The 25,605-nt window shown below is 35.4% G+C and overlaps 2 protein-coding genes across 4 annotated transcripts; one reads left to right on the top strand and one right to left on the bottom strand.

Annotated features, from left to right (window-relative positions):
• The first annotated feature begins 9,822 nt into the window (after nt 1-9,822).
• Nucleotides 9,823-15,201, top strand: LOC141671171 (protein TRIGALACTOSYLDIACYLGLYCEROL 2, chloroplastic-like). 2 transcript variants are annotated; one of them, XM_074477308.1, is made up of 6 exons: nt 9,831-10,120; nt 10,218-10,855; nt 10,945-11,274; nt 12,395-12,510; nt 14,667-14,757; nt 14,849-15,201. In XM_074477308.1, the coding sequence occupies exons 2-6, from the start codon at nt 10,334-10,336 to the stop codon at nt 14,939-14,941; spliced, it is 1,152 nt and encodes a 383-aa protein (XP_074333409.1). In that variant the 5' UTR covers nt 9,831-10,120; nt 10,218-10,333; the 3' UTR covers nt 14,942-15,201. The 2 variants fall into 2 exon arrangements, with proteins under 2 accessions (XP_074333410.1, XP_074333409.1); XM_074477309.1 differs by lacking the exons at nt 14,667-14,757; nt 14,849-15,201 and having other exon boundaries at nt 9,823-10,120; nt 12,384-12,510.
• Nucleotides 15,202-15,440: 239 nt separating this feature from the next.
• Nucleotides 15,441-16,781, bottom strand: LOC141671172 (peptidyl-prolyl cis-trans isomerase FKBP13, chloroplastic-like). 2 transcript variants are annotated; one of them, XM_074477310.1, is made up of 5 exons: nt 16,365-16,781; nt 16,155-16,247; nt 15,993-16,062; nt 15,852-15,920; nt 15,441-15,707 (listed from the first exon to the last, which is right to left on the bottom strand). In XM_074477310.1, the coding sequence occupies exons 1-5, from the start codon at nt 16,728-16,730 to the stop codon at nt 15,643-15,645; spliced, it is 663 nt and encodes a 220-aa protein (XP_074333411.1). In that variant the 5' UTR covers nt 16,731-16,781; the 3' UTR covers nt 15,441-15,642. The 2 variants fall into 2 exon arrangements, with proteins under 2 accessions (XP_074333411.1, XP_074333412.1); XM_074477311.1 differs by having other exon boundaries at nt 15,993-16,053; nt 16,365-16,779.
• Nucleotides 16,782-25,605: the final 8,824 nt, after the last annotated feature.

The following is a 25,605-nucleotide window of genomic DNA, read 5'->3' on the forward strand; positions in this document are numbered from 1 at the left end:
GCTGGATTGGATGGTGATCACTGGTTTCTATAATGGTTTGGGGGCCCAATCTCAGCCCATGCTCGATGTAGCAGCTGGAGGCGCCTTATGGGCTAAAAGCTATACTGAGGCGTATAATCTTATAGAGACGATGGCTGCAAATGAGCATCAAAACCCAACTCAGAGGATGACGTCAGGCAAGGTAGCAGGTATTCTGGAAGTTGATGCAGCCACCGCTATTGTAGCCCAGCTCCAAGCGCTATCAATGAAGGTTGATTCTCTGGCTACGTATGGAGTTAATCAAATAGCTATGGTTTGTGAGCTTTGTGCAGGTTCTCATCAGTGTTCTCTTGTCAATGAATATGTTCAGTATATGAATAATTATCAGCGACAACAGCAGCCTGTGCCAGCGACCTATCATCCTAACAACAGAAATCATCCAAATTTCAGCTGGGGGAATAATCAGAATGCTATTCAGCCACCATATCAGCAAGGAGTGAGTAAACAGTTTAACCCACCTGGATTCCAGCAACCGCAACAGTATGCTACAAGGCAATCATATCCTCAACAGGGAAGTGCAGCTGCACCTACTAGTGCTGATTTTGAGGAACTTAAGCTGTTGTGCAAGAGTCAGGCGGTTTCTATCAAGACCTTGGAAAATCAAATCGGTCAATTAGCCAATGCAGTGCTCAATCGTCAACCTGGCACTCTTCCCAGTGACACGGAAGTACCAGGCAGGAAGGAAGCTAAAGAGCAAGTCAAGGCTATTACCTTAAGGTCTGGAAAAGTAGCTGATTCTGAAAAGGCAAAAGAAGTAGAAGCTGAAATTAGAGATGAAGAATCTAAGCAAAAGGAGAAAGCGGCGGAACCAAGGAAGACTACTGTTGAACACACTCTGCCTGAGGCTAATACAGGGGAGAAACAGCTCTATCCTCCACCACCTTTTCCTAAGAGATTGCAGCAACAAAAGCTGGATAGACAGTTCGGGAAGTTTCTGGAGGTGTTCAAGAAACTTCACATCAATATACCTTTCGCTGAGGCTCTTGAACAAATGCCTAGTTATGCGAAGTTTATGAAGACTATTCTTTCAAGGAAGGTAAAACTGGATGACCTTGAAACCGTTGCTCTCACGGAAGAATGCAGCGCTGTTCTGCAGCAAAAGTTACCACCAAAACTGAAAGATCCAGGAAGCTTCACCATTCCTTGCACCATTGGCAATCTGACTTTTGACAAGTGCCTTTGTGATTTGGGAGCAAGCATTAATTTGATGCTGTTGTCGATCTTTAAAAAGCTGGATCTGCCTGATCCAAAACCCACATACATGTCGCTACAATTGGCTAACCGTTCCATTACTTACCCAAGGGGCATAGTTGAGGATGTGCTCGTCAAGGTGGATAAGCTCTTCTTTCCTGCAGATTTTGTTATTCTTGATTTTGAGGAAGATAAGAAGATTCCCATAATCTTGGGAAGGCCTTTCTTGGCTACTGGCCGTACCTTAATAGATGTGCAAAAAGGGGAACTTACTATGCGGGTCCAAGATCAGGATGTGACCTTCAACGTATTCAAGGCAATGAAATTCCCTACAGAAGATGAGGAGTGCTTAAAATTGGATGTGATTGATTCTGCGGTTAATTCGGAACTCGATCACATGCTAATGTCTGATGCATTGGAAAAGGCCTTAGTGGGGGATTTTGACAGCGATGATGAAGATAGCAACGAGCAATTACAATATCTGAACGCTTCTCCCTGGAAGCGAAAGCTGGACATACCATTTGAATCTCTTGGTACTTCTGACCTTAAGAACGCTGAAGGGAAGCTCAAACCATCAATAGAGGAAGCACCTACCTTGGAGCTCAAGCCATTACCTGAGCACTTGAGGTATGCTTTTCTAGGTGATTCATCTACGTTACCTGTTATTATTTCATCTGACCTTTCAGGTAGTGAGGAAGACAAGCTCTTAAGGATTTTGAGAGAATTCAAATCGGCTATAGGATGGACCATAGCAGACATCAAGGGGATAAGTCCTTCATATTGCATGCATAAAATTCTGCTAGAGGAAGGTAGTAAGCCAACTGTGGAACAGCAGCGAAGACTGAATCCCATCATGAAGGAGGTGGTGAAGAAAGAAATTCTGAAATGGCTAGATGCAGGCATCATTTATCCTATTTCTGACAGCTCATGGGTGAGCCCCGTACAATGTGTACCTAAGAAGGGAGGTATCACTGTGGTCGCAAATGAAAAGAATGAGCTCATCCCTACTCGAACAGTTACAGGATGGAGAGTATGCATGGATTATAGAAAATTGAACAAAGCCACAAGGAAGGATCACTTCCCTCTTCCATTTATTGATCAGATGCTTGACAGATTGGCGGGTCATGAGTATTTTTGTCTTCTGGATGGTTATTCCTGGTATAATCAGATTTGTATTGCACCAGAGGATCAGGAAAAGACTACCTTCACTTGTCCATTTGGCACGTTTGCTTTTTGCAGAGTTTCGTTTGGGTTATGTGGCGCCCCGGCCACCTTTCAGAGATGTATGATGGCTATATTCTCTGACATGATTGGAAATAACGTCGAAGTGTTCATGAATGACTTCTCCGTCTTTGGACACTCATATGATGAATGTTTGAATAATCTGCGCGCCGTACTCAAAAGATGCGTGGAAACTAATTTGGTGCTCAATTGGGAGAAATGTCATTTTATGGTGCGTGAAGGCATTATCCTTGGGCATAAGGTCTCTAGCAAGGGTCTGGAGGTGGACAAGGCCAAGGTGAGAGTCATTGAAAATCTTCCCCCACCTAATTCTGTGAAAGGAATCCGTAGTTTTCTTGGTCATGCGGGTTTTTATCGGCGATTCATCAAGGACTTTTCAAAGATATCTAAGCCGTTGTGCAATTTGCTTGAGAAAGATGTGCCTTTCAAATTTGATGATGAATGTTTGGCAGCATTCGAGACTCTCAAGAAGAGTTTGATCACTGCACCAGTTATTACAGCACCAGATTGGACAGAACCGTTTGAGATGATGTATGATGCAAGTGATTATGCGATAGGTGCAGTTCTGGGACAGCGCAAGAAAAATCTCTTCCATGTGGTCTACTATGCGAGTAAGACTTTAAATGGTGCCCAATTGAACTACACCACTACTGAGAAGGAGCTTTTGGCTATAGTCTTTGGTTTTGAGAAATTTCGATCTTATCTGCTTGGTACGAAAGTAACAGTATTCACTGATCATGCAGCTATTCGCTATCTGGTTTCCAAGAAGGATTCGAAGCCGAGACTCATTCATTGGGTGCTTTTACTTCAGGAATTTGAGTTAGAGATCAAAGATAGAAAAAGGTACTGAGAATCAAGTAGCTGACCATCTCTCTAGGTTGGAGACTCCCGATTCTACTTCACAAGATAGGACGTTAATCAATGAATCTTTTCCGGATGAGCAGTTGTTTGTAATTCAGGAGGAAGAACCATGGTTTGCAGATATTGTAAACTATCTCGTCAGCAATATAATGCCTCCTAATTTGACATCCGCTCAAAAGAAGAAGTTTCTGCATGAGGTGAAGTGGTATATGTGGGATGAACCATATTTGTTTAGACAGGGAGCTGACCAGATCATCAGGAGATGTATCCCGTTCTGTGAGACGGAGGGGATATTACGAGACTGCCATTCCACGGTTTATGGTGGACACTATGGCGGTGAGAAGACGGCAGCTCGTATTCTGCAAGCAGGTTTTTTCTGGCCTACTTTGTTCAAGGATGCTCATCAGTTTGTTTTAAGGTGTGATCATTGCCAAAGAGTGGGAAATTTGTCAAGGAAGGATGAGATGCCATTAAATGTGATGCTTGAAGTCGAGGTCTTTGATGTGTGGGGAATCGATTTCATGGGGCCTTTTATCTCGTCTTGCAATAATCAGTACATCTTGCTGGCAGTCGATTATGTCTCAAAATGGGTCGAACTTAAAGCTTTACCGACAAATGATGCAAAGGCAGTGCTAAATTTTCTTCATAAGCAAATTTTCACAAGGTTTGGCACACCTCGAGTAATCATAAGTGATGAAGGATCGCATTTTTGCAACCGTAAGTTCACTTCTATGATGCAGCGTTATAGTGTGAATCATCGAGTAGCTACTGCCTATCATCCGCAAACAAATGGTCAAGCGGAAGTGTCTAACAGAGAGATAAAGCGCATTCTAGAGAAGGTTGTTTGTCCGTCAAGGAAGGATTGGTCTTTAAAGCTCGATGAAGCTGTTTGGGCTTACAGAACAGCATACAAAACTCCACTTGGGATGTCACCGTTTCAGTTGGTGTACGGTAAGGGATGTCATCTACCTGCGGAGCTTGAGCATAAGGCCTACTGGGCATTGAAGAAGTTGAACCTGGATTTAGATGCAGCTGGTAAGAAAAGAATGCTTCAGCTTAATGAACTTGATGAATTTCGACTTCAAGCGTACGAAAATAACAAAATGTATAAGGAAAAGGTGAAGAGGTGGCACAATAGGAAGCTACATCCAAAGTTATTTGTGCCAGGGCAACAAGTTCTCTTATTCAACTCTCGGCTCCGACTTTTTCCTGGGAAGTTGAAATCAAGGTGGTCTGGACCTTTTATTGTCAAAACTGTGTTTCCACATGGAGCGGTGGAAATTTTTGAGAATGATCCGGACCAAGCATTCAAGGTTAACGGTCAGCGGTTGAAGCACTACTATGGGGACATGGCAAACCGAGAAGTGGTTAGTGCCATTTTGTTGACTACTTGAGAAGGGTACGAAACGTCAAGCTAATGACGAAAAAGAAGCGCTGCGTGGGAGGCAACCCATGAATTGTTGTTACAGGAACCCTTAGAAGTTAATAACCTATCCAAAAACAAAAAAAAATCAGAAAACAGGGGCTGAAAAAAAAAAATCCAGTGACCCCCTGAGCGCCCGCTCAGCTTTGCTGAGCGACCGCGCAGCAAGCTGAGCGCCCGCTCAGTTTTGCTGAGCGACCGCTCAGGGGTCGAGTACCAGAAATTTTTTACAGTTCAGAAAAAAAAAACAAAACACACAAAAACAGTTTTAGCCCATAAACCCACGATTTGTTCCCACTACCCCATCATGTTACCCCTTAATTTCCAAACCCTAATCTAATCCACACCCTATATATGCATACACCTATCCTACATATCTCCCACAAAACTTCCTACACTTAAACCCTCTCACAAACATCAAAAATCAGTTCTTACACACTTTTATTTACGAATCAATGGCACCCAAGAGAGCACGCACTATTGACAGCAGCAGTGAAGATTTTTAGTTTGGGGGTGGTAGTTAAGGAATATTGTGTGTGTGTCATTTAGTTGCATATTCATGATAGTTTAGTTCATATAGTTGCATAATTTATGCCATATAGTTTTTTATTTTTTTTGTTTGTTATGAATGTCATGTAGCTCATGCATGTACCATGATCCCTTTTGTAATGATTTATCGACTGAATTGTGATATTGATGCGAGTGTAGTGATAGCATTAAAGTGATATGAAGTTGTGTAGGTTGATATGCATGCTAGAAACAATTGTAAGTCCACTAAGTCTTAGAGAATGCGTAAGGGCTAGATTGTTGTTATGATTTGGTTGTTTTCAAGGTCAATATGCTTATTATGCTTAGAATTCGATTATAGGTTCTTAGTGATAAAGGCATGAAAAAGAAAAAAATTTGGAGAAAAAATATGGAAGTTGTTGCTAGTTGTGGCTAGGCGTCAAATGGCTAGTAGCCGGCTCGCATATGGTGCGAGTAGTCTAGGGTTGAGCAAGATGGAGCGAAACGCACTTGCTCAGAAGTTATAAAAAAAAAAAATTTGCATAATTGATCAAGAGTGGGCTCTTTGGTATTCGAGTTATTAAGTTCTTAGGGGACTTTGTGCCTAGTGACCTAAGGCTTTTAGAGTCTGGGATCCGCTAACCTAACGCTCGTTACATGGATACCATTGTATAAGTCTTTTGTGGACCTCACTCATTGCACGGTCAAATAAGCATTTGAGTTGTAAATAAAAAGCACGATTCCGTAGTAAGCTCCAGAGTTCTTGTAGTGTTGTATATCACTTTGTGCCTAGAATTTTTTTTATTCTTTGTATAATCGTAGGATTGCCTTAAGGATAGTCTAGTCATAGTAATTGGTCTAGTTCCGAAGCATATCTGTTAAGCATTTGCACACACCACGTTTCTGGCTGTATGTCCGTTTGCATGAGTTTATTGATCTTTAGTTGTCTAACTGCATTCGTTGAGATGTGACAATTTGGTTGGTTAATTGTAGTAAGGGGGATCGCTGCATTTTCATATAGATTGCATTCATGCATGTTTTTATTTGTTTTTGAGTCTGTGACGCTTGAGGACAAGCATCGATTTAAGTTTGGGGGTGTGATAAGTGGCATTTTATACCACTTAGAACGTCTTAAAATGGCTTAAATTGGTGTCTTGAAATCAAGTATTTTGTGTATTTGATGCGTTTTTCTAGTGTTTATGCATTTCAGGGTTTTAGTTGCATTTCGGGGGAGGAATCATCAAGAATAAGCCTTGGCATGTGTTCACCATTGCGAGAGGAAAGAAACGGGCAGATTACGGCGAAGAAACGGAGCGAAATCAGAATTTTTCCAGTAGAGGTCTGAGCGCCCGCTCAGCATAGCTGAGCGGCCGCGCAGGGTCGGGAAAAAAGACAAATTATTTTAGGACTTCTACTTCTGTTTGGTTTCCACTTCTATATAATCTGAGTTTTATGAGACTATTATATAAGTAGATTTGAGACGTTTTCACAAGGGTGGATTGAAGAAGATTGTGTTTTTACGCAAGGAGCGAAGGAGATAAGGAAGAAGACCGATTTAGCACACCGCAACGAAGAGGAAGCATATATTCTTGTGATTCTTGTTTCGTTGTAACGTTGGATGCTAGTTTTCTTGCTTTGAACTTATTTACTCTTGTGACGTACTCTGTTTTAATATAATTAGTTTAGTTATTATTTTCTTGTGTTTGTTTATCATGATTTCATATGAACCCATGATGACGATAAGTGCTATTATGGGCTAATCGTGATCATGGGGTTGCAACGGATTTATTATGGAATTCTTTAGTTAATTGTTTAATACTTTAGTGTGTGATGATTGCATGATATCTAGTATTGGTTGTGCGTATTCGTCTTATGTGCGTCGCGAACATATAAGATAGGGTGTTAATCTCTTGTGAAGCGACGGTGGATCTTGAGATTTAGAACTTGCCATGCTAGCATAGGTTCATGTACGTTGTGCATGATTAGTGGGTAACTCTAACAGTTTTATTTGCCCTATGTAATCAAAAGGAATAACTTGTGCTTAAATCGTTGTGTTGTCAATTTCTGTAGACATATGGGAACTCAACATAATTGATGACTATTCAACTTCTATCTTAATTGTGGATGCTTGGTAGAATGGTATTAGTACAATGAAAGTTGGCTTTTATCAGTTTCGTGTTATTCGATTAATATCATCACTGTCACATGCTAAAGGTAATAACAATGGCTATAGAAGGAAGTAATAATGAAGTTGTGATCTCATGAGTGTTTTATTATTGATAAATTGAAGTGTTAGTTAAGTGATTAATTAAGTAGTTAATTATAGTTAATATTTAAACAATTTTAAATGTTAGTATCTTAACATTGAGAAGTAATCATACATTGGTGAGTGAGTTAATTAGACAATAATTTAGTCTGAGTCTCTGAGGGAACGAACTAGAAAGTATTCTATATTACTTGCGAACGCGTATACTTGCGTGAATATTAGTGCGTGTTTTCGCCCTAACAATAGCAACATTCTAGTATTCCTACATTCAACAATTATTTTACGTTCTATTTCCAAGTGCTTTTTGAGAATTTCTTCTCTATTTAAGACATATACTACTTAATCTTTGACAATCTCTTGTCATCTTTTGTAAATCAAGCATTACAATTTCAAAAAAGGCATTTCTCTAGATATTGTACAAACAATCAATTATGAGTAAATTATAGGGAGGGAGGGGTTGAATAGAAATTATAAAATTTTAACCTTTTCAACTTGAACAATTGCTAAACTGAAATAAAAACACAAGACATAAAAATTTCCGGTAATTTGTATTTGACTTGCCACATGAGTTTTATATTCAAGAAATAATCTGTGTGAATTACAAAAATTTCACATCTACGTTTTACAGTGTTTTTAAAAAGATAGTACTCTCGACTAAACTCTTTTGAAAACTCTATATTCTTATTTATTAGAGAATACACTGCTGTTACTTGGTTTATAAATCACCAAGTTACAATACCTGCTAGACAATACATAACACAGTCTTCTAGGTCCATCAAGATTGCTTCTTCATCATCTTTCTCGTGACAAATGAGGTTAAATTGTATTTTGATATAATGCTTTGAATATCCCTCAAATTTGTCATGCATGGAAATAGAATGTTTCTTCTTCTTCACTATCCAAGATCATATGCACGTTTTGTCTTGGCTTCCATTTTCAAACTGAGATATTTTATCTGCCCATGTGTTCTTTCAGATTTGATATCTGTGCTCCATCAAGTCACTATCAATTGCTACTTGCTACATCAGCCATTCACAGTGTAGACTTCTTAGTCATTGATGGGCTGATCCATTAGCCAATAAAAGTCTGTTCTCCTTAATCATTGATTAGAATTACATGGTATCGAGTATTTACAATAAGACATCCTATTCTATTTATCCATTGAGTCAGTGATGACTATGAAACGAACAATTACAACAATGACTATCAAATGAGATCAATATAAAAAATGGTACAAATTCTTATCATAGATAAACTACTCTATCAATGGCTATTAATGAAATATTGTGCTATATATTTTGTTTATCATCAAAAGTACATGTGATTCCTAACATCTCCCATTTAGCAAATTATTAGAACTTTAAATTTTATCATTTTACTTTATCAGTGACTTAAGAGTGACATGAAATTTTTAAACTTCGATAGACACAAAGGCGGAACCACAGGGGGACGGAGGGTCATCCGCCCACCCAAACATTTTGTGGCGTCCTCTGATAAATAAGCAAAGTTGAAAATTTTGTTTTCTTTGATTCTTTTTGCCCACCCAAATTTTTATTGAAATTATATATTTTTTTGTATTTTTTAGATACACCTTATTTTGATCTTTAAAAATTAATTATAAATATTAATTTTGATAAATAAATGCATAAATAATTTTTTTTTGTTTTTTTTATTAACGTAAAAAATGCAAATAATGATGAATATTTAGTTTATGTCAATTTTCAAATAAAAAATTCGTAATATCACTGAAAATTGCTGAATTTAGTGGTATAATTATTAATAAAACAAATATATATTTAATAATTATTTTAATAATTTTTTTATAAAAAATTGTCGCAAATTCGCCCATACTACCGTCATTTTCTGGTTCCGCCACTAGTAGACATATTATATATAACAATATTTTCAATCATCTTTAAGCTCAAATAGGTTAGTAGTTATTACATGATTGGTTGCATAACAATTTTTTTGCTAATATGAATTTACCATTAGTGCAAGGTTTCCATACTCAGCGTCATTATGAGAATCATCCTCGTATGCGGCCTAATCTTGTTTCTAAGTTATAAATTCCCTTTTTTTATTTGAGAAATTCAAAATATTTATTTTGGTAGTCCACAATTTCATATGGCTTTCCCTTCTTCTTAATTTTAGGCTTTTTGTATTTATCAAAGAAATTGCTTAGCTATTTCACCATTATATCATTTAAATTTAGATATATCAACAAATTTTTTTGTTTTGTTATATAACTATTCTAAATGACTTGTATGCCGTAAAGTTTCTCTGAATTTGAGCTTACAAAATTTTCTTGACATGAATGCCAAAGGCTCATCTAACTCATTTTATCGAACAAATGGCCGCTTTTTAAAATTAGCATATATATTGGATTTTTATTTATGATATCTTTAGCACACTTTGGGTAATATAAACAATTTGAATCTTTATTTTCCTGCATCACCTGGAGGCCGGAGCGGGTCGAGACAGTACCTGTTTCTTCTTCTTTTCACAAATCGTTCCCTTCACCTCAACATCAACAATCACCAAATTAGGGTTTCAATTAACAAATTCATTCTCTCAACACCTTCAATTCAAAGGTATTTGCTTTTAATTATTATATCTATGTTTATTATTTGTCTCTATTCTTTATTTGTTTGTTCACTTACACTTACACTTACATTACCCTCATTTCAGCCCACACCAAGCCTACACTAATGTTATTATCAACTCACATTTATCTCAACTGAAGCATTGCGTTAAAAGCATTGAAATTACTTGGGAATTAATAAAGTTTCGATTTTGATTGAAAAATGCTGGGGAATAGTTTGGTGCATGTTTCATCAACATGCCCTGCTGTTATTTCTTCGAATTTGGTTTCGCGAAATGGGCTTGTGAATTTTGTGCCTAATTTGAATTTGAAACCCCGGAAAAGATTGCCGAGTTTAAGAGCTGTATCTGATAATGCGGATAATACCCAACCGCCAATTTCTAGTCCTGAGCAGAAAAGTGCACTTTCTGTTGTTCTTGATATTCCTAAGACTATTTGGCGACAGACTTTGCGGCCTTTGAGTGATTTTGGGTTTGGGAGGAGGAGCATTGGGGAAGGCGGGGTTGGGTTATTTCTTGTGTCGGGCACGGTTCTTTTTGTGCTTTGTTTGGCGTGGTTGAGAGGGTTCCAGTTAAGATCGAAGTTTAGGAAGTATTTGGCTGTTTTTGAGTTTTCTCAGGCTTGTGGTATTAGTAATGGTACGCCTGTTAGAATCAGAGGGGTTACAGTTGGAAATGTGATTCAGGTTAATCCGTCACTGAAAAGCATTGAAGCGGTTGTGGAGGTCAGTTAAATGTGTATTTATTTATTAGAAAAGGTTACTTGGTGCACGTTTTGCCTTACAATGCCTCCCGTCCCGTGTTTGTTTTGTAGGTTGAAGATGAGAAGGTAATAATACCTCGTAATTCACTCATTGAAGTGAATCAGTCTGGTCTTCTCATGGAAACAATGATTGATATAACACCTCGCAATCCAATTCCGACTCCCACAGTAGGTCCTCTTCATGCGGAATGTAGGAATGAAGGTTTGATTTTATGTGACAGGCAAAAGATAAAAGGAATTCAAGGGGTAAGTCTGGATGCATTAGTTGGAATATTTACCCGCCTTGGACGTGATGTAGAGGAAATTGGTGTTGCCAATACATATGCATTGGCTGTTAAAGTTGCAGCTGTTATTGAAGAAGCAAAACCACTCCTTACACAGGTGGTCTATAGGCATCTTAAGTTTTCTTGTTAGTTCGTACAAATTTTATTGTACCTAGTGATGTGCTTATATGTCAAGTTAAAAAGGAGACAGAGTCACTAGTTTGATTTTATATAATTATGTTGCTGATTTTTGCCAATATGTTTACATAGTAAACTAGGAAAATGTGCAATTTAAAGATAAAACCGTGTTAATAATAATATCCTTTTCCTGAAAATCCGCGTTAATTTGGTGTGTCATTAAATATTGTATTGTCTGTGTTTAATTTCTTTGTCAAAAAAAACACCCTTGAAATAGTGCGTTGGGAACACAAATGATTAACAAATTTTTTTAATATTTTCTGGCTGACTGCCTTTCTCTAGCAAGATTTTTGCCTCAAGACTTATCAGATTTCTGTAGTTTCCAGTCTATGTCTATTCTCTTTAATAATTCTGGTAATTTTTATTATCAGAGCATATTTTTACGAGGCACACCGTCTTTAACTGGCGTCTATTCATGCGTAAAGCGCTATATCGATATGTTTACCATGTTTAGTTAATGAATTCTAGGATTGTTTTTAAAAAATCATAATATTGGTTATCAAGAATCAAATTTCAGTGGATCCGTGGTTTAGGTATAAATACTTTACTAATGCCAGATTCAGAAATATAGAAGCAATTCAGATATTTATGTTTGTCAGTGTATTGGACGTGTACATATCTTTATGATAGATTTTTACTCTTTTCATCATATATATTATGTATACTGTTTAGCTACGTTGTTTATAAACATAAGGAGTAAAGTTGCTGCCAAGTCCCTTGAAAGTCTTTAATCCCTTAACCTCTCTGAAAGCGGGAAACAGGTGTATGTTGCTGCTAAATGGGAAGCATTCTAGTACCTTGTAAGCACACAATTATATATGGCAAGTTTTTGCAGCAATTGAATAAGTTGCCAAGTATACTAATCTTTTCAAGGTCTGACGAAGTCACGGATTGATTGGTGAATTTGATACCTGATTAAGAGTCTTATGTCATTAGGACATTGGTTGTGCTTGTTGTATTCAGTTTAAGATTTTGCTTTTAAAGTGATTTTTAAATGTGCTCATGCATAGAATTTCTCTTTCGATGTAGTGATGTCTCAGATTAAAGCCATGGCTGAAGATGTTCAACCTTTGCTGTCTGAGATCCGGGAAAGTGGTTTGCTAACAGAAGTTGAGAGTTTAACCAAAAGCCTGACACAAGCAACCGAGGATTTGAGGTACATTCTCTAGCTGCTGTCCTTCGCATTTGTTTATTTCAGTTTAGTGTTCTAGAAGGCTCGAAGCCAATAATTAGAGCTATTCAAGTCCTGTGGTGTCGAAGCATTTTGAAACATAATTTTTTTGAATTATTAGTCTAGCACAGTAACCTTGGAATGCTGGTTCAATTTTATAAATCATTCTAGCACAGGGCCTTTTATATTAGTGTCACACCATCGTTGCCGTAGTTTTGACCTTCAATGTCATTTTTCTAGATGTACTACACAAAGACTAATATATTATAAAATTGATTAGTATGTTAGTTGTCCTATTGTCTGAGTCAATGACTTACCCGACTGAAGAGTTTCTAATACATATGTATGCAGGTCTTAACTTTTTTCATCTCTATATATAAGAAGGTGCTAAAGTGTCCGAGGATAGACATTATAATAGTTTGGTATAGGTTCTTTAATGTTATCCAGATAACCTTATGTATGTAATCCAGAGTTTAGCTTGCTTTATAATTTCCCCCTTGCAAATGAAATAGCAAATAATGGAAAAAAGTTTCCGGATCCAACAAGGAGTGCCTTAAATTCCCATAATTATCGACCTAAAGTCTAGGCTTAATGTGAATAGTTCCCACTTGCTTTTTGTTTGTTGGAGACCTTTTTTTTTATTTGTAATAAAACTTCCTTTTCGTTTAGTGGCTGGTTTACCTTTTGACTGTTGAACGGGAATGTGCAATACTTCCTTATTATTTGGGAATTGATAAATAAGCTCCACACTTTACCATTTAAGCTCTTGTATATGTTTTGACATGTGAATGACATTATTATCCATTGTATAGTGAAGAATTGCATGAAAATATGAGTAGTTGTGCCAAAAAAATTACACTTGGAGCTTAATTAGTAAAGTGTGAAGCTTATTTATCAATTTTTTATTTTTTTATAATTTCCGTATTCTTGTCACTTATCAAAATGTGTGATTAACTTATTATTATTTATATAAGTTGATAGTATCCTTCTCCTGATATACAAATAATATATTAATAATTTATTAACATATCAGTTAGATTTACAAATAGTTAAAGCACCTAAATAGATAAATCCTTTGTTACTTTGACTCTTCGGTTTTGGTCGTCGTACCCGTGTCGGACACTTGTACTCTCGGACACTATATCGTGTCGGACCTTTGTGTCAAATGTTCACATTTTGACCAATGTAAAGATTAAATATTGAGTTAAACTTGAGAAGAAAGAAAGAAACAAGAATTAGATTAAAGTAGAAAAGATGCCCAATTTGCAAATTTCTTCGCAAAATCAAGTTTAATTTGAATTCTATTGTTACTTTTTGTTTATGTGTCTAACTTACCGTACTTGCTTATTAATATATTATGTCATGTCCCCGTATCTGTGTCCTATAATAGGACAATTCAGATTTTTCTGGTACTACACTTGAATACGTGTTGACACTCCGTACCCGAGTCAGAGTACCATATTGTCAACTCCATTAATTGAGCTCAAGAAATATGAAGAAAACACATTGTTGTATTGTATAAAAGAGGGATAAGTTTGTCACATATAAACTGAAAACTTAGCAGCTAAGTCTCGATCATCCGGATTATATACTACTCATTCTAATACAGAAATGGACAGCTGATTGACAATTGTTATAACTAACCAATCTTCTAGAAGAGTAGATGTTGACTTTGCTGATTGACTTGTTGACTGAGCTTGTTTTGTTTGCTGGTTGACTTGCATAGTCTCATCACATATTCATAAATGAAGATTATAAAAAAATGTTGTTCTCTTTGCCCAAGAATCTGGAATTGATGCAGATACTGTTACTATGGCTTAATGTATAACCAAATTAAAGTGCAACTATTCAGTGGTCCAGACTTGTATTCCTCTCCTGCTTCCCCAGTTTCCTCTAGAGTCTATATTGTAGCTCCATTTTGTAGCTCTGGCCTCTAACTGTAGCCACTTGCCACACAGTGAGGATTTCGACTGTTTTCATATAAACTTCATAATAAGCGCCTCGTTGATGTGTCTCCTGTTATGTGCGAGTGTGTGCCACTGCGTGTGCTACACATGCTATTGGTCTGGTTGTGTATATGGCAATATGCTAATTGTTTTATACGCAACACATTTAGATGGAGTGTATTCCTTGTATTGCAGAAGTGTGCATTCATCCATTATGACCCCGGAGACTGCTGAGCTGATCCAGAAATCTATATATACTCTTATTTTCACTCTGAAAAATATTGAGGTTTGAATCTAACTAGACAAGTACATCCATTATGAGATTATGAGCTTTTACCTGTATTTGCTTACTCTGAACTATTATGCCAACATTGTAGAGTATAAGCTCAGATATTGTGGGATTTACTGGTGATGAAGCTACAAGACGAAATTTGAAGTTGCTTATTAAGTCTCTCAGCAGGCTATTGTGATGGCATAGTTGGTTTCATGAGATCGGTATAATGTACTGGCTGATAGAAGAGGGTAGATTGTCAGTAGGTACTTTATGTGTGTGCTGAGTCTTGTGTCATGAGTTCAGAGTGTGATGCATGATTAGGATTCTGATATCGAATCTTTGTGTTGATGAAGGGAGAGGACGGAGTTAAGTTTGTTTTTTCTTTTTGTTGGATGTATCATTTTATACCAAAGTCCAGACTGAAGTTCTAACAACTTCAAGTCTATATCTTTGTTCTTTTTGAATCAGAAGTAGGTATACAACTTATAGAATACTCTCAAGGTTTTACCATACCCATCTGTAAGCTCTTGCTTAAAGAGAGCACTAAATTGAAACACAGAGCATCTTTTAGAGGACAATGTGATGAGCAATTTTTTTTTATTTTTTTTGTTTTGAAAAAGCAAAGAAGTTGATAGTGTTCTGTTTCATACAGTTTCAAGACCTTGTTCTGCAAAATTTATAGTATGGTCTATAGATAACAGCATGAAGTGATTGTACAATATAGATTTGCTGCTTTACCCCTATATTATACAATTAAGATCCTGAAAGGATCAAGAACCTCTGGTATCATAATTGTAGCACTATTGTACGCAGAGAACAGCGGTTCTGTAAGAGCACTTTTCACTAACTTATGTATGCTTAGATTGTAATGGTTTAAAGTTTAAACCCCATCAAATGTCATGCCTTTCCTATGAACTCCACATCAAACAGAAGAACTGAATCCGGAGGAATGATGCATGAACCTACATCCATGCCATTAAAAAGATAACCGAAATTATTCACAAAATATCCTGACCCAAAGAAATTTTGAAGTTGAGATTTGCAAGAACCATTTTGACATAAATCATTTGCTCATATTGGAGCCTAATGACCGAAGAATTTCTTACCTCCTTTACAACCAGCTCCCCTCATTCCATATCCAAGCTGTGGAGGAAGTTTTAATGTACGTTTTCCACCTGTAATGTCAGCCAAACATATGCATGAATTGGTTATTAGACGCCATCTATATCAAAAAAAAGATTATGTACCAGCAAGCATAGGTGGAACTCCATCTCCTCCTAGAATTCCTTGATCCCATCCTTTTATAACCTGCAATAACTCACCCCCAAACATCCCAGAAGAATCCTAAATTTACCCTATAGCGGGAAATGCTAAATAATTATGAATGACTTATAAAAAACTTTCTGTACCTCCCCCACACCAATGCGAAATGTAAGAGGCTTTCCGCGGTTATAGCTGCTGTCAAACACCTTCCCATTCTCCAGTTTTCCTGTATAATGTGCCTGTCATATAAGAATGAGTACCATTTTTATTGATGATTGAATGCACACTATCTATATTAAAGCCACTTGAGAAACAAAAAAAAAGAAGCATAATTTGATAATAGAAGATGAAGTCACCTTAATCAGTTGACCTTTGGAAGCTTCAGGGCCAAATCCAACAACTTTATCACAGAAGGCAAGGCCTGAAGGAGTTGTAGTGAATTCACATGGTGCAGTTGCTTCTGCAGCGGTCGCTACGTTTTGGCCAAGAAAATCAAGAACAGTGGTGAAAGATAAGCCAAGGCCAATGACCTCTCTTCTTCTGAATAAACTGTTTGTGGTTTTCTCTACACTTACTTGCAGCTGCTGACTAGTACACTTATTGTTAAATTTCTGCTCATGGTTGGCATAAATTTTAAAGGCTGATGATGCTTGTGTTGTGAATGAAGTTCTTATTTGTTTTGTGTGTGTTGGAGAGGCTAGGGAAAATGCCAATGAGCTCATCTCTCCAAGCTGTAGTGTTTATCAAAGATATCTTGATGGGATAAGAAAGTGTGTAGGATTATATACCTGCTTAATATAAAACCAACACACATGGCCACTAGATGATGAGTCTGGAATAAAATGACAGAGATAAACTTTGATTGAAGAAGCCCATTTGATATTTTGGCCCAGCCCATATCGAATTCCCAGCACAAACCTTTGTCAACAAATCCAAATGTTATCTGACTATCTGTAACTGCATAAATCCAACTGTAATTGGAAGTAGTATGTCCCCGATCAAAAGATCCAAATTTAGGAAATTATCCCAAATTTTCCTCTAACCACAATAAATAGTACTGATCTCAATTTGGATCAGCATAGTGATTCAAATTTAATTTAATATAAAATAATAGTTTTCTTTTAAATATATTTAATTTTATTACTTAAAAATTGATTTGTGACTAATTAATGAATTTTATTGATATTTTATATCTTAATTAATAAAATGAACGTGTTTTTCGTTAATTAACCATATATATTTTTAATTTATTTTTACGTATATTAATTTTTTTTGCCCTTGATTTAAATAATCTATCAAATGTAATATAAATAGTTGATAATGATTAAACATTAACTTAAAAATGAAGAGTTTAATATAGTATTTATGTATTAAAATATGTACAAAATAATTTGGATCAAAATTTGGATCACGAGGAGTTTATAGAAATTTAGATCAATATTTGGATCAATTGATGATTTAAAATGAAATTTTTGAATCAAAATTATTGGAGATAGACTTAGGTCTCTTGTAAACCCGCCTTTGAATGCTGCATTCAATTCTGATTTTAAATAATTTTTAGGTAACAAATTCAGGTTTTGATCAAATTCTGAAAATCATGGCGGTATGCATAATAAAATTGTAAAAGATCTTGTAAATTTTAGTATATTTGATTCAAATTTTAGGAAGACCACTAAAACTTCTTGTATTCAATTTCAATTTAATTTTTTTTTATTAAAATTTGATAGGAATTTAAAATTCTAATTTATTTGATAAATTGATAAATTTTGATGAATTTTCTAGTGTATTTTAATCTTTTAAAAAATTTATGAGAAACTCTAGTAAATTATTAAAATTTTGCAAGATTTTTTAACAACTCTATTAAAATCGACGTAAAATTAAAATCAACAACTTTATTTTATAATTCATAAATATTATCAATTTTTAAAAATCTAAATTGAATATTATAATATGATTCGCTACTGAATAAATCATATCATATAATCGTTTTTGAACTAAAATCATATTTATAATTAATTAACAACGATCATAAGCAATTAATTTAAAACATGAATTAGAATTAAAGTTGAACTACAAGTTTTTCATGTTAGCTTTTTTTTATCCAAACTAGATAAAAACCCGCCAGTGTAACAGCCTGGACAGATATTTAAATAATTTCTGGCACCTATATATTAAAATAATTTTATTATAAAAATTCGATCAATAATGATTTACTATTTTATATTTTATTTATATTATATTTTTCAAAGATTACATATAATTTTGAATAAATATCCCTACTATGAAAAACACGCAATAATTTTTAAATTGCTGGCATAATTATTTTTTTACAACATGAAATAAAATTTATCAAATTAAATAATTGAGCACAAGAAAATAATTATTTCCCTCTAATGTTCGTATATATAACCTGGACATTTTAGTTGATGTGATTTTGACCGTAATAAAAATATATTTGTAAAATATAAAATTGACCGGAAGATTAAAACTTAACACATATTATAAAATACTAGCTTTATCCCATGCACGGATATCTTATAAATATTTTATACAAATTTTTAATAATGAATTAAATTAATTTATTTTTTTGAAAAAATTAAAAGATGACATCTCTCACTCTATTTAGTTGTTAAAACTTATTTTATTAATATTAAATTTTTTATTTTAGTTTTCGTATTGTTTTTTGCTAAAAATTTTATATCTTTCTAATTTTAAAATTATTAAATTTATATATATTCACCTATAAATTTATTATAGCATATACAATTAATTTTTTATTTTTGTACTTTACGCCGATTATGTATATGATATAATACAATATTAATAATGATAGATTTTATGAGAATTTATAATTATCATAAATAAGTTGATAATATTATTTTTATTAGTATTAATTTGGATTTATTTACTTTACTTAATTTACTCATAAAATTTATGTTTTTTTTTGTAATTTTTAATTTATTAAAATTTTATATTTTTTACTATAATTTTCAGATGGTGAATATTGTAAATTTTAATTTACTTTATCTAATTTTTCATATTAAAAACTTTTTAATAAAATTTTTTTAGGAGAATTTAGGTGTGACTTCTAATTAAACGTGAATTCTTATTTTATAGAGTATGTCTACTATTTTTATTATATAAATTATCCTTTTTATTAATTTTTCATTTTAATGACGTTTATAAAACATTTAAAATTTTGTTTATACTGTTTTCACACCTAATATATTTTTGATTTGTTTTTTGCTTTTAGTTATTTTTTAATGTAATATTTGTTTGTTGTAATATTTGGTGTATTAATTAATTAATATAATTTATTTATATATTTTTAAGTTTTTTTTGTTATGTATTTGTTCTTCTTATTTGTTTGTTTGTTTCTTTAACTTTCTTTTTGAAATTTGTTATCTTATAAATATTTTATATGAACTTTTAATATTGAATTAAATTAATTTATTTTTTTGGAAAAATTATAAAATGACACCTCTAACTCTATTGAGATGCTAAAACTTATTTTATTAATTTTTTTTTTATTTTAGTTGTTGTATTGTTTTTTGCTTAAAATTTCATATTTTTCTAATTTTAATATTATTAAATTTATACATATTCACTTAATAAATTTATTATACCATATACAAATAAATTTTTATTTTTTTACTTTACGCCAAATGTGTAGGATATAATACAATATTAAGATAATGATAGAAAATATTAGAATTTATAAATTATCATAAATAAGTTGATAATATTATTTTCATTAGTATTGATTTGGATTTATTTACTTTATTTGCTTTACTCATGAAATTTATGTTTTTTTATAATTTTTAATTTACTAATATTTTATATTGTTGACTCTATAAACTTTCAAATGGTGAGTATTGTAAATTTTAATTTAGTTTGTCTACTTTTTATATTAATTTGTTTTTAATAAAAACACATCTAATATGTTTTTTGATTTTTTTTGCTTTCAGTTATTTTTTAATGTAATATTTGTTTGTTGTAATATTTGGTGTATTAATTAATTTATTTAACTTATTTGTACATTTTTAAGTTTTTTTGTTATGTATTTATTCTTTGTATTTGTTTGTTTGTTTCTTTAACTTTTTTTGAAATCTGTTTGCAATGCACGGGATATCTTATAAATATTTTATATGAACTTTTAATATTGAATTAAATTAATTTATTTTTTTGGAAAAATTATAAAATGGCACCTCTAACTCTATTTAGTTGCTAAAACTTATTTTATTAAAATTATTATTTTTATTTTAGTTGTTGTATTATTTTTTGCTTAAAATTTCATATTTTTCTAATTTTAATATTATTAAATTTATAAATATTCACTTAATAAATTTATTATACCATATACAAATAAATTTTTATTTTTGTACTTTACGCCAATTATGTGTAGGATATAATACAATATTAAGATAATGATAGAAAATATTAGAATTTATGAATTATCATAAATAAGTTTGTTATGGATAAAAAGCTAAGGTTATTACTTGCTGTATTTAATACTAAGATTCGGGAGCTCAAGGCCTTTAATGGATGCTCTCGTACTTCGTAGCTTAATTCTGCCTTTACGAGATGCCTACGTATCTCTGTGAATTAGAGAATCAAGCCAAAAAACGTCGTTCTGATTTGTGGGGTGAGGCCCCTTATATAGATGTGGGAGTCCTTGAATTGGACTTGGTATAGGAGACTTGGTGGACAAGCCTCTGAATTAGGATAGACTTAGGAGTCCTAGGAAGTAGGAAGCTGATTCCTTATCCTTTTAGGTCCCCTTGAGGCTAATCTATAAGGATTTATATCCTTATCGGGACTCTTCTCAATAGCTGATTTTTCCCTTATTAATTAATTACGAAATTAATTAATAATTAGGGCTTTCGGGCCTTTTTTATTCCATCAGGCCTGATCTGGTCCATCAGGCTTAACCTTTCTGGTCTGAGTTTCATATATCTTTTTATTGGGCCTAGCAGCCCACAACTTGTACAATTAATGCAGTATTTAATTATACAATCATAATTTATTTATCCCTATCATTTGCCCCCCAACTTTTGGGAAACATTGATTAGGTTTCGCAGAAGTTAAGTCTATTTGTTCCCTTACAGGGTTTCGTTTTTCCGTAAAGTGTGGAGCGACCTACACGTTTACAACGAATTTTTCCTTTTATTTAGGAATTATTTTGATTTCCAGGAATTTTTCCCTTATTTCCGGGATTTTTCCCTAATTTCTGGAATTTTCCCTAATTTTTCTGGGATTTTCCCTAATTTTTCTGGGATTTTTCCTTATTTTTCTGGGATTTATCCTTAATTTCTGGATTTTTCCCTTAATTTATGGATTTTTCCCTTAATTTCTGGGATTTATCCTTAATTTCTGGAATTTTCCCTTAATTTCTGGGATTTATCCTTAATTTCTGGATTTATTCCTTATTTCTGAAAACATTAACATTTTTCAGAAACTATTTAAGGAATTTCCTTATTTTTTGTAATTTTCCAGGATTTTTTCTTCCCTTTTTCTTCCTTTTTTCTCTTTTTTTTTATATAATTTTCGACCAGGAATCCATTCGACCAGGATCCTGGTCGAATTAGCCTTTGTTGTGCCTTGGTCGAAGAGAATTCGAGGAGGATACATTCGATCTCACTTCCTGGTCGAATTTCGACCAGGATTTTTGCTTTGTTTTTTAATATATTTTTTTATTTTTTTATTTTTTTGAGCAGAAATTTTCGACTAGGAATTTTCGTCCCTTTCGGTCAGGATTCCTGTGTTTCTGACCGAATTAACCACCTTTCTTGCCTTGGTCGAGGCTATTTCGAGCAGGATTGGTTCGGCCAGGATTCCTTCGTATTTCTTGGTCGAACGGGTCTAAATCCTGATCGAATTAAGTCTGGTTTTGAGCCTTGATCGAATTCTATTCGACCTTAAGCATTTCGATCAGGAATTCTTATGATTTCTGGTTGAGCTGGGTCAAGAAGCAGGGTTAAAAACTATTCCGGTATTTTCGACCAAGAATTTTGGTCAGAATTTTTTCTTGACCGAATTAGCCCCTTTTTTCAGCCCTGTTCGAAGGAAATTCTACCTCAATTCATTCGACTAGGATTTTAAGGCAAGTCCTGATCGAATTGGGTAAAGGGTACCAACTTTTTATTTCTAACTTTCCTGGGCCTCTATCTTGGGCCATCCCTTTTTCTGATTAGATTTTCTTGGGCCAACCCTTTAGTGGGTTTTAATCCTGGGCCCATTCCCTAATAAATCTGGGTTTTCCCTTTTGGGCCTTTGATTTTCAACTAAATGGGCCCTTTTCTGGGCTAGTTTTATTGGGCTAATCTTTGGGCCCTCTGTTTTTAACTGGGCTTTTCTTTCACCCCTCTTAAAAAGGTATTTGGGCCTCAAACATGGCTTTTATACCTGGGCCTTAGTTCTGGGCCTTTATCTTTAAGCCCAAATTCCAGGTTCTTCTAAGGTTTTTCTGGATTCTTCTAGAATCTTTTAAAAATTAAAATTTTTCACTTGGTTTTTCCAGGAACTTCTTGGATAGTTCCAGAACCTTCTAAGCTTTGGGCCCAAATGGGCTTTTTAAGGCCCATTATCCCCCTTCCTTGGCTATATAAAGGTGGGGTGAGAGTTTGATTTCTCCACACCTCTCATTTCACCTTTCTACTCATTCTACAACTTCTCCTCATCCTTCCTCCAACTTTCTAACCTTTCCTCTCTCAAATCCCCTCCTTTAGTTTTCCAACCTCTCCTTCCTAGCTTTACTAATGGCTGACAAGAGTTCTGAGAGGGCGGCCAAGATAGCCTCGGCTTCAAAACGAGGTAAGGATATCGAGATCCGTTCTTCATATATGTCTTTAATCGATATGATTAACACTAGGGGGGATGAATATCCCTCCACTGCACATCTCGACTCTTTTAATCATTGTAATACTTGGCACAACATAGATTTCAATAAACTAAATGCTCGTTATAACGTCCTTCCTCCCCTTAGATTAGTTCCAGTCTCTGGTGGTGATCGTACTTGCCACTGGAGACCCGATACTCTCTTTATTTACACAGATGCCCTTAATGCTGGGCTTAGGTTTCCTTTTCACCCCTTTATTCCTCATCTTTTGGCTGATTTACAAATCAACCCGTGTCAGCTTCCTCCAAACGCCTGGAGGAACATTCTATGTTTTATGGTCTGCTGTCTTAGGGAGGGCTTTCCTCTTTCTGTAGCTGTTTTTAGGAAAGTCTTTCAGTGTTACAATAGTTCTTCCAGCATCTGCGGCTGGGTCTATGTCAAGCAAAGGCCCAAAAGCAAACATATTTTTAACAGTGCCTCTATTCCTGATAATAATCAAAATTGGAGGAATAGTTTCGTCGGGTTACGTTGGGAGAATGGTGACTGGGGCACACTTTTTCGATCTTCCTTTGGGAAGGTCAGTGATGGTAGCCTCAAATCCATTCACTTAACTCCTGAAGAAACTATTATTTATAATGGGCTTACTCAGGATGATGGCACGACCACCAGCTGGACTCTCTTAGAGGAGTTTTCCCTGATTCATGTGGGACTATCCTCTGTTTCTCAACAGGGTATTTTTCTTCCCTTCTCAATTTTACTTCATTTCATGCATTATTAACTTCACTTATTTTGTCCTTTGCTTTGTTTCAGCTGCTAAGGAGATTAACAAGGACAATGTTCCTTTGGTTGAGGAAACAGCTAGGATGAAGAAAGCTCGGCTCGCAGGCCTAGACACCCGGGGAAAGGCCACGGAGCCTATCTTTTTGAAGAAGCACAAAGAGCCTATAGGGGAGGCCTCAACTGAAGGAGCTGGAGGCCATGGTACTCCTATCACTGCTGCTGCCCCTACTGCTGCTGCCACAGACGCCTTTCAGCCTCTCTGGGGATTCCGCCGAGGGGACACCGTAGTTGGTTCCACGAAACATGCTTGGGATTGGTCTTACCATAGCGTGACCCCCAAGGATTTTACTGATGTGGTGGCCACCCCTGATCTTGAGAGGATCAAGCTCATGGGAGCTCAGTCTCTGGCTTCGGTATGCCTTCTCTTTTTTGAACTTATTTTTCGTTCTTGTAGCATTGCCTTATACTTTGTTAATTGCTTTGTTTCAGTCTAACGTCTATTTTCAAGGCGCTGTGAGGCAAGCCGAATCATGGAAGCGGGCTTCTGATAAGGCCGATAATGCCCTCAGGAGGCAACAAAAGAAGTATGCTACCCTGGAGAAGAAGCTCAAGCGCAAGGAGGAAGAACTCGGAGAGTCTAACGCCGAGCTGGTGGTACTTCGGGCGGAGAAGGATAAAGCTATAGACAACTATCTGGACTCGGAGGAGTTTGCCCAATCCATGAGGATTAGGGATGATTCAGTCTTTCCCGAGTTTTTTAGGACTGGTTGGGACACGGCCCTTGGGACCGTGAACGAGGCTTGTCCTGATATTAACCCGGCGGACTACATCTGCCCTGATGACGAGGCTTTGCTACAGAGGTTTCGTACCCGAGTAGTTGTCTCGGACCATGTTCCTCAGGATCCACTCCTTCCTCCTCCCGAGTCTTCTTCCAGACCTGCTGAGGACGACAGCTCTTCCTCCTCCTCCGAGACGACAGAGACATCCAGCGAGAGTGGAGAGGACGATGATATGGATGCCGAGGGTACTTCAGCTCCTTAGAGCTTTTTCAGCCCTGCGTTGCTTTTTTTTTTATTTTCGAGACTTTATTTATCAAACTTTTGTAACATCTATCAGATCTATTTCATTTATCACCTTTTATGCTTGCATCCATGCATTTGATTTTTATTTGTTAGGCCACAAACATACTTTGAAGAACTTATGAATTTCATAAAATTGTCTGGGATTCGTCCCTTACACAAGTCTTAATAAATTTCGTAATAAAACTAAAACATATAAATCCTAAGCAAGCAAAGCTTCAAGGTGCTTTTCAACCTACTCGCCATCCTGACGAGTGAGAATCGTACTTCGACCATCTCACACGTAGTAAACCTTCAGGTTTTGTGCGTGCCAGGTTCTCGGGACTTCAAAACCATCCATAGTCTCCAGCTTGTAGGTTCCTCTACCCTGAACGCTCTTGACTCTATACGGCCCTTCCCAATTTGGGGCAAGCTTTCCTTTCTGTCCGACACCAGAAGCCTCTATTTTTCTCAAGACTAGGTCACCTTGTTTGAAAAACCTCTCTTTAACCCTTAGGTTGTAGTAGAATGAAGCCTTTTTCTGATATTCTACTATCTTTGCGTGTGCTTTATCTCGCACTTCATCGATTAAATCCAGGGCTAACTTCTGCCCTTCCTCATTTTCTTTTTCATCAAAAGCCTGAATCCTTGGAGAGGAATGTGATATCTCCACGGGAACTACTGCTTCTGCCCCATATGCCAACATGAAAGGAGTTGCATTTGTCGTGACTCTACAGGTAGTCCTATAGGCCCATAATATGGGAAGTATCTCATCCACCCAATTATTTCTTGACTTTTCGATCCTCTTCTTTAGTCCATCCAGGATTATCCGATTTGCTACCTCCGCTTGCCCATTGGCTTGCGGGTGAGCCACAGAGGTGAACCGTAACTCAATTTCATTTTCTTCGCAATACTTCTTGA

This window comes from Apium graveolens, chromosome 7, assembly GCF_009905375.1.
Source record: "Apium graveolens cultivar Ventura chromosome 7, ASM990537v1, whole genome shotgun sequence".
Taxonomy (NCBI): domain Eukaryota; kingdom Viridiplantae; phylum Streptophyta; class Magnoliopsida; order Apiales; family Apiaceae; genus Apium; species Apium graveolens.

Bases quoted from the DNA above. Each gene is read 5' to 3' on its own strand.
- LOC141671171 (XM_074477308.1), top strand. From the start codon at position 10,334: ATGCTGGGGAATAGTTTGGTGCATGTTTCATCAACATGCCCTGCTGTT. The intron at 10,856-10,944 runs GTCAGTTAAATG...TTTGTTTTGTAG, and splicing joins GCATTGAAGCGGTTGTGGAG to GTTGAAGATGAGAAGGTAAT. The intron at 14,758-14,848 runs GTTTGAATCTAA...CCAACATTGTAG, and splicing joins TCACTCTGAAAAATATTGAG to AGTATAAGCTCAGATATTGT.
- LOC141671172 (XM_074477310.1), bottom strand. From the start codon at position 16,730: ATGAGCTCATTGGCATTTTCCCTAGCCTCTCCAACACACACAAAACAA. The intron at 16,063-16,154 runs GTACAGAAAGTT...TTTGGGGGTGAG, and splicing joins TTCGCATTGGTGTGGGGGAG to TTATTGCAGGTTATAAAAGG. The intron at 15,708-15,851 runs GTAAGAAATTCT...GCATGGATGTAG, and splicing joins GGGAGCTGGTTGTAAAGGAG to GTTCATGCATCATTCCTCCG.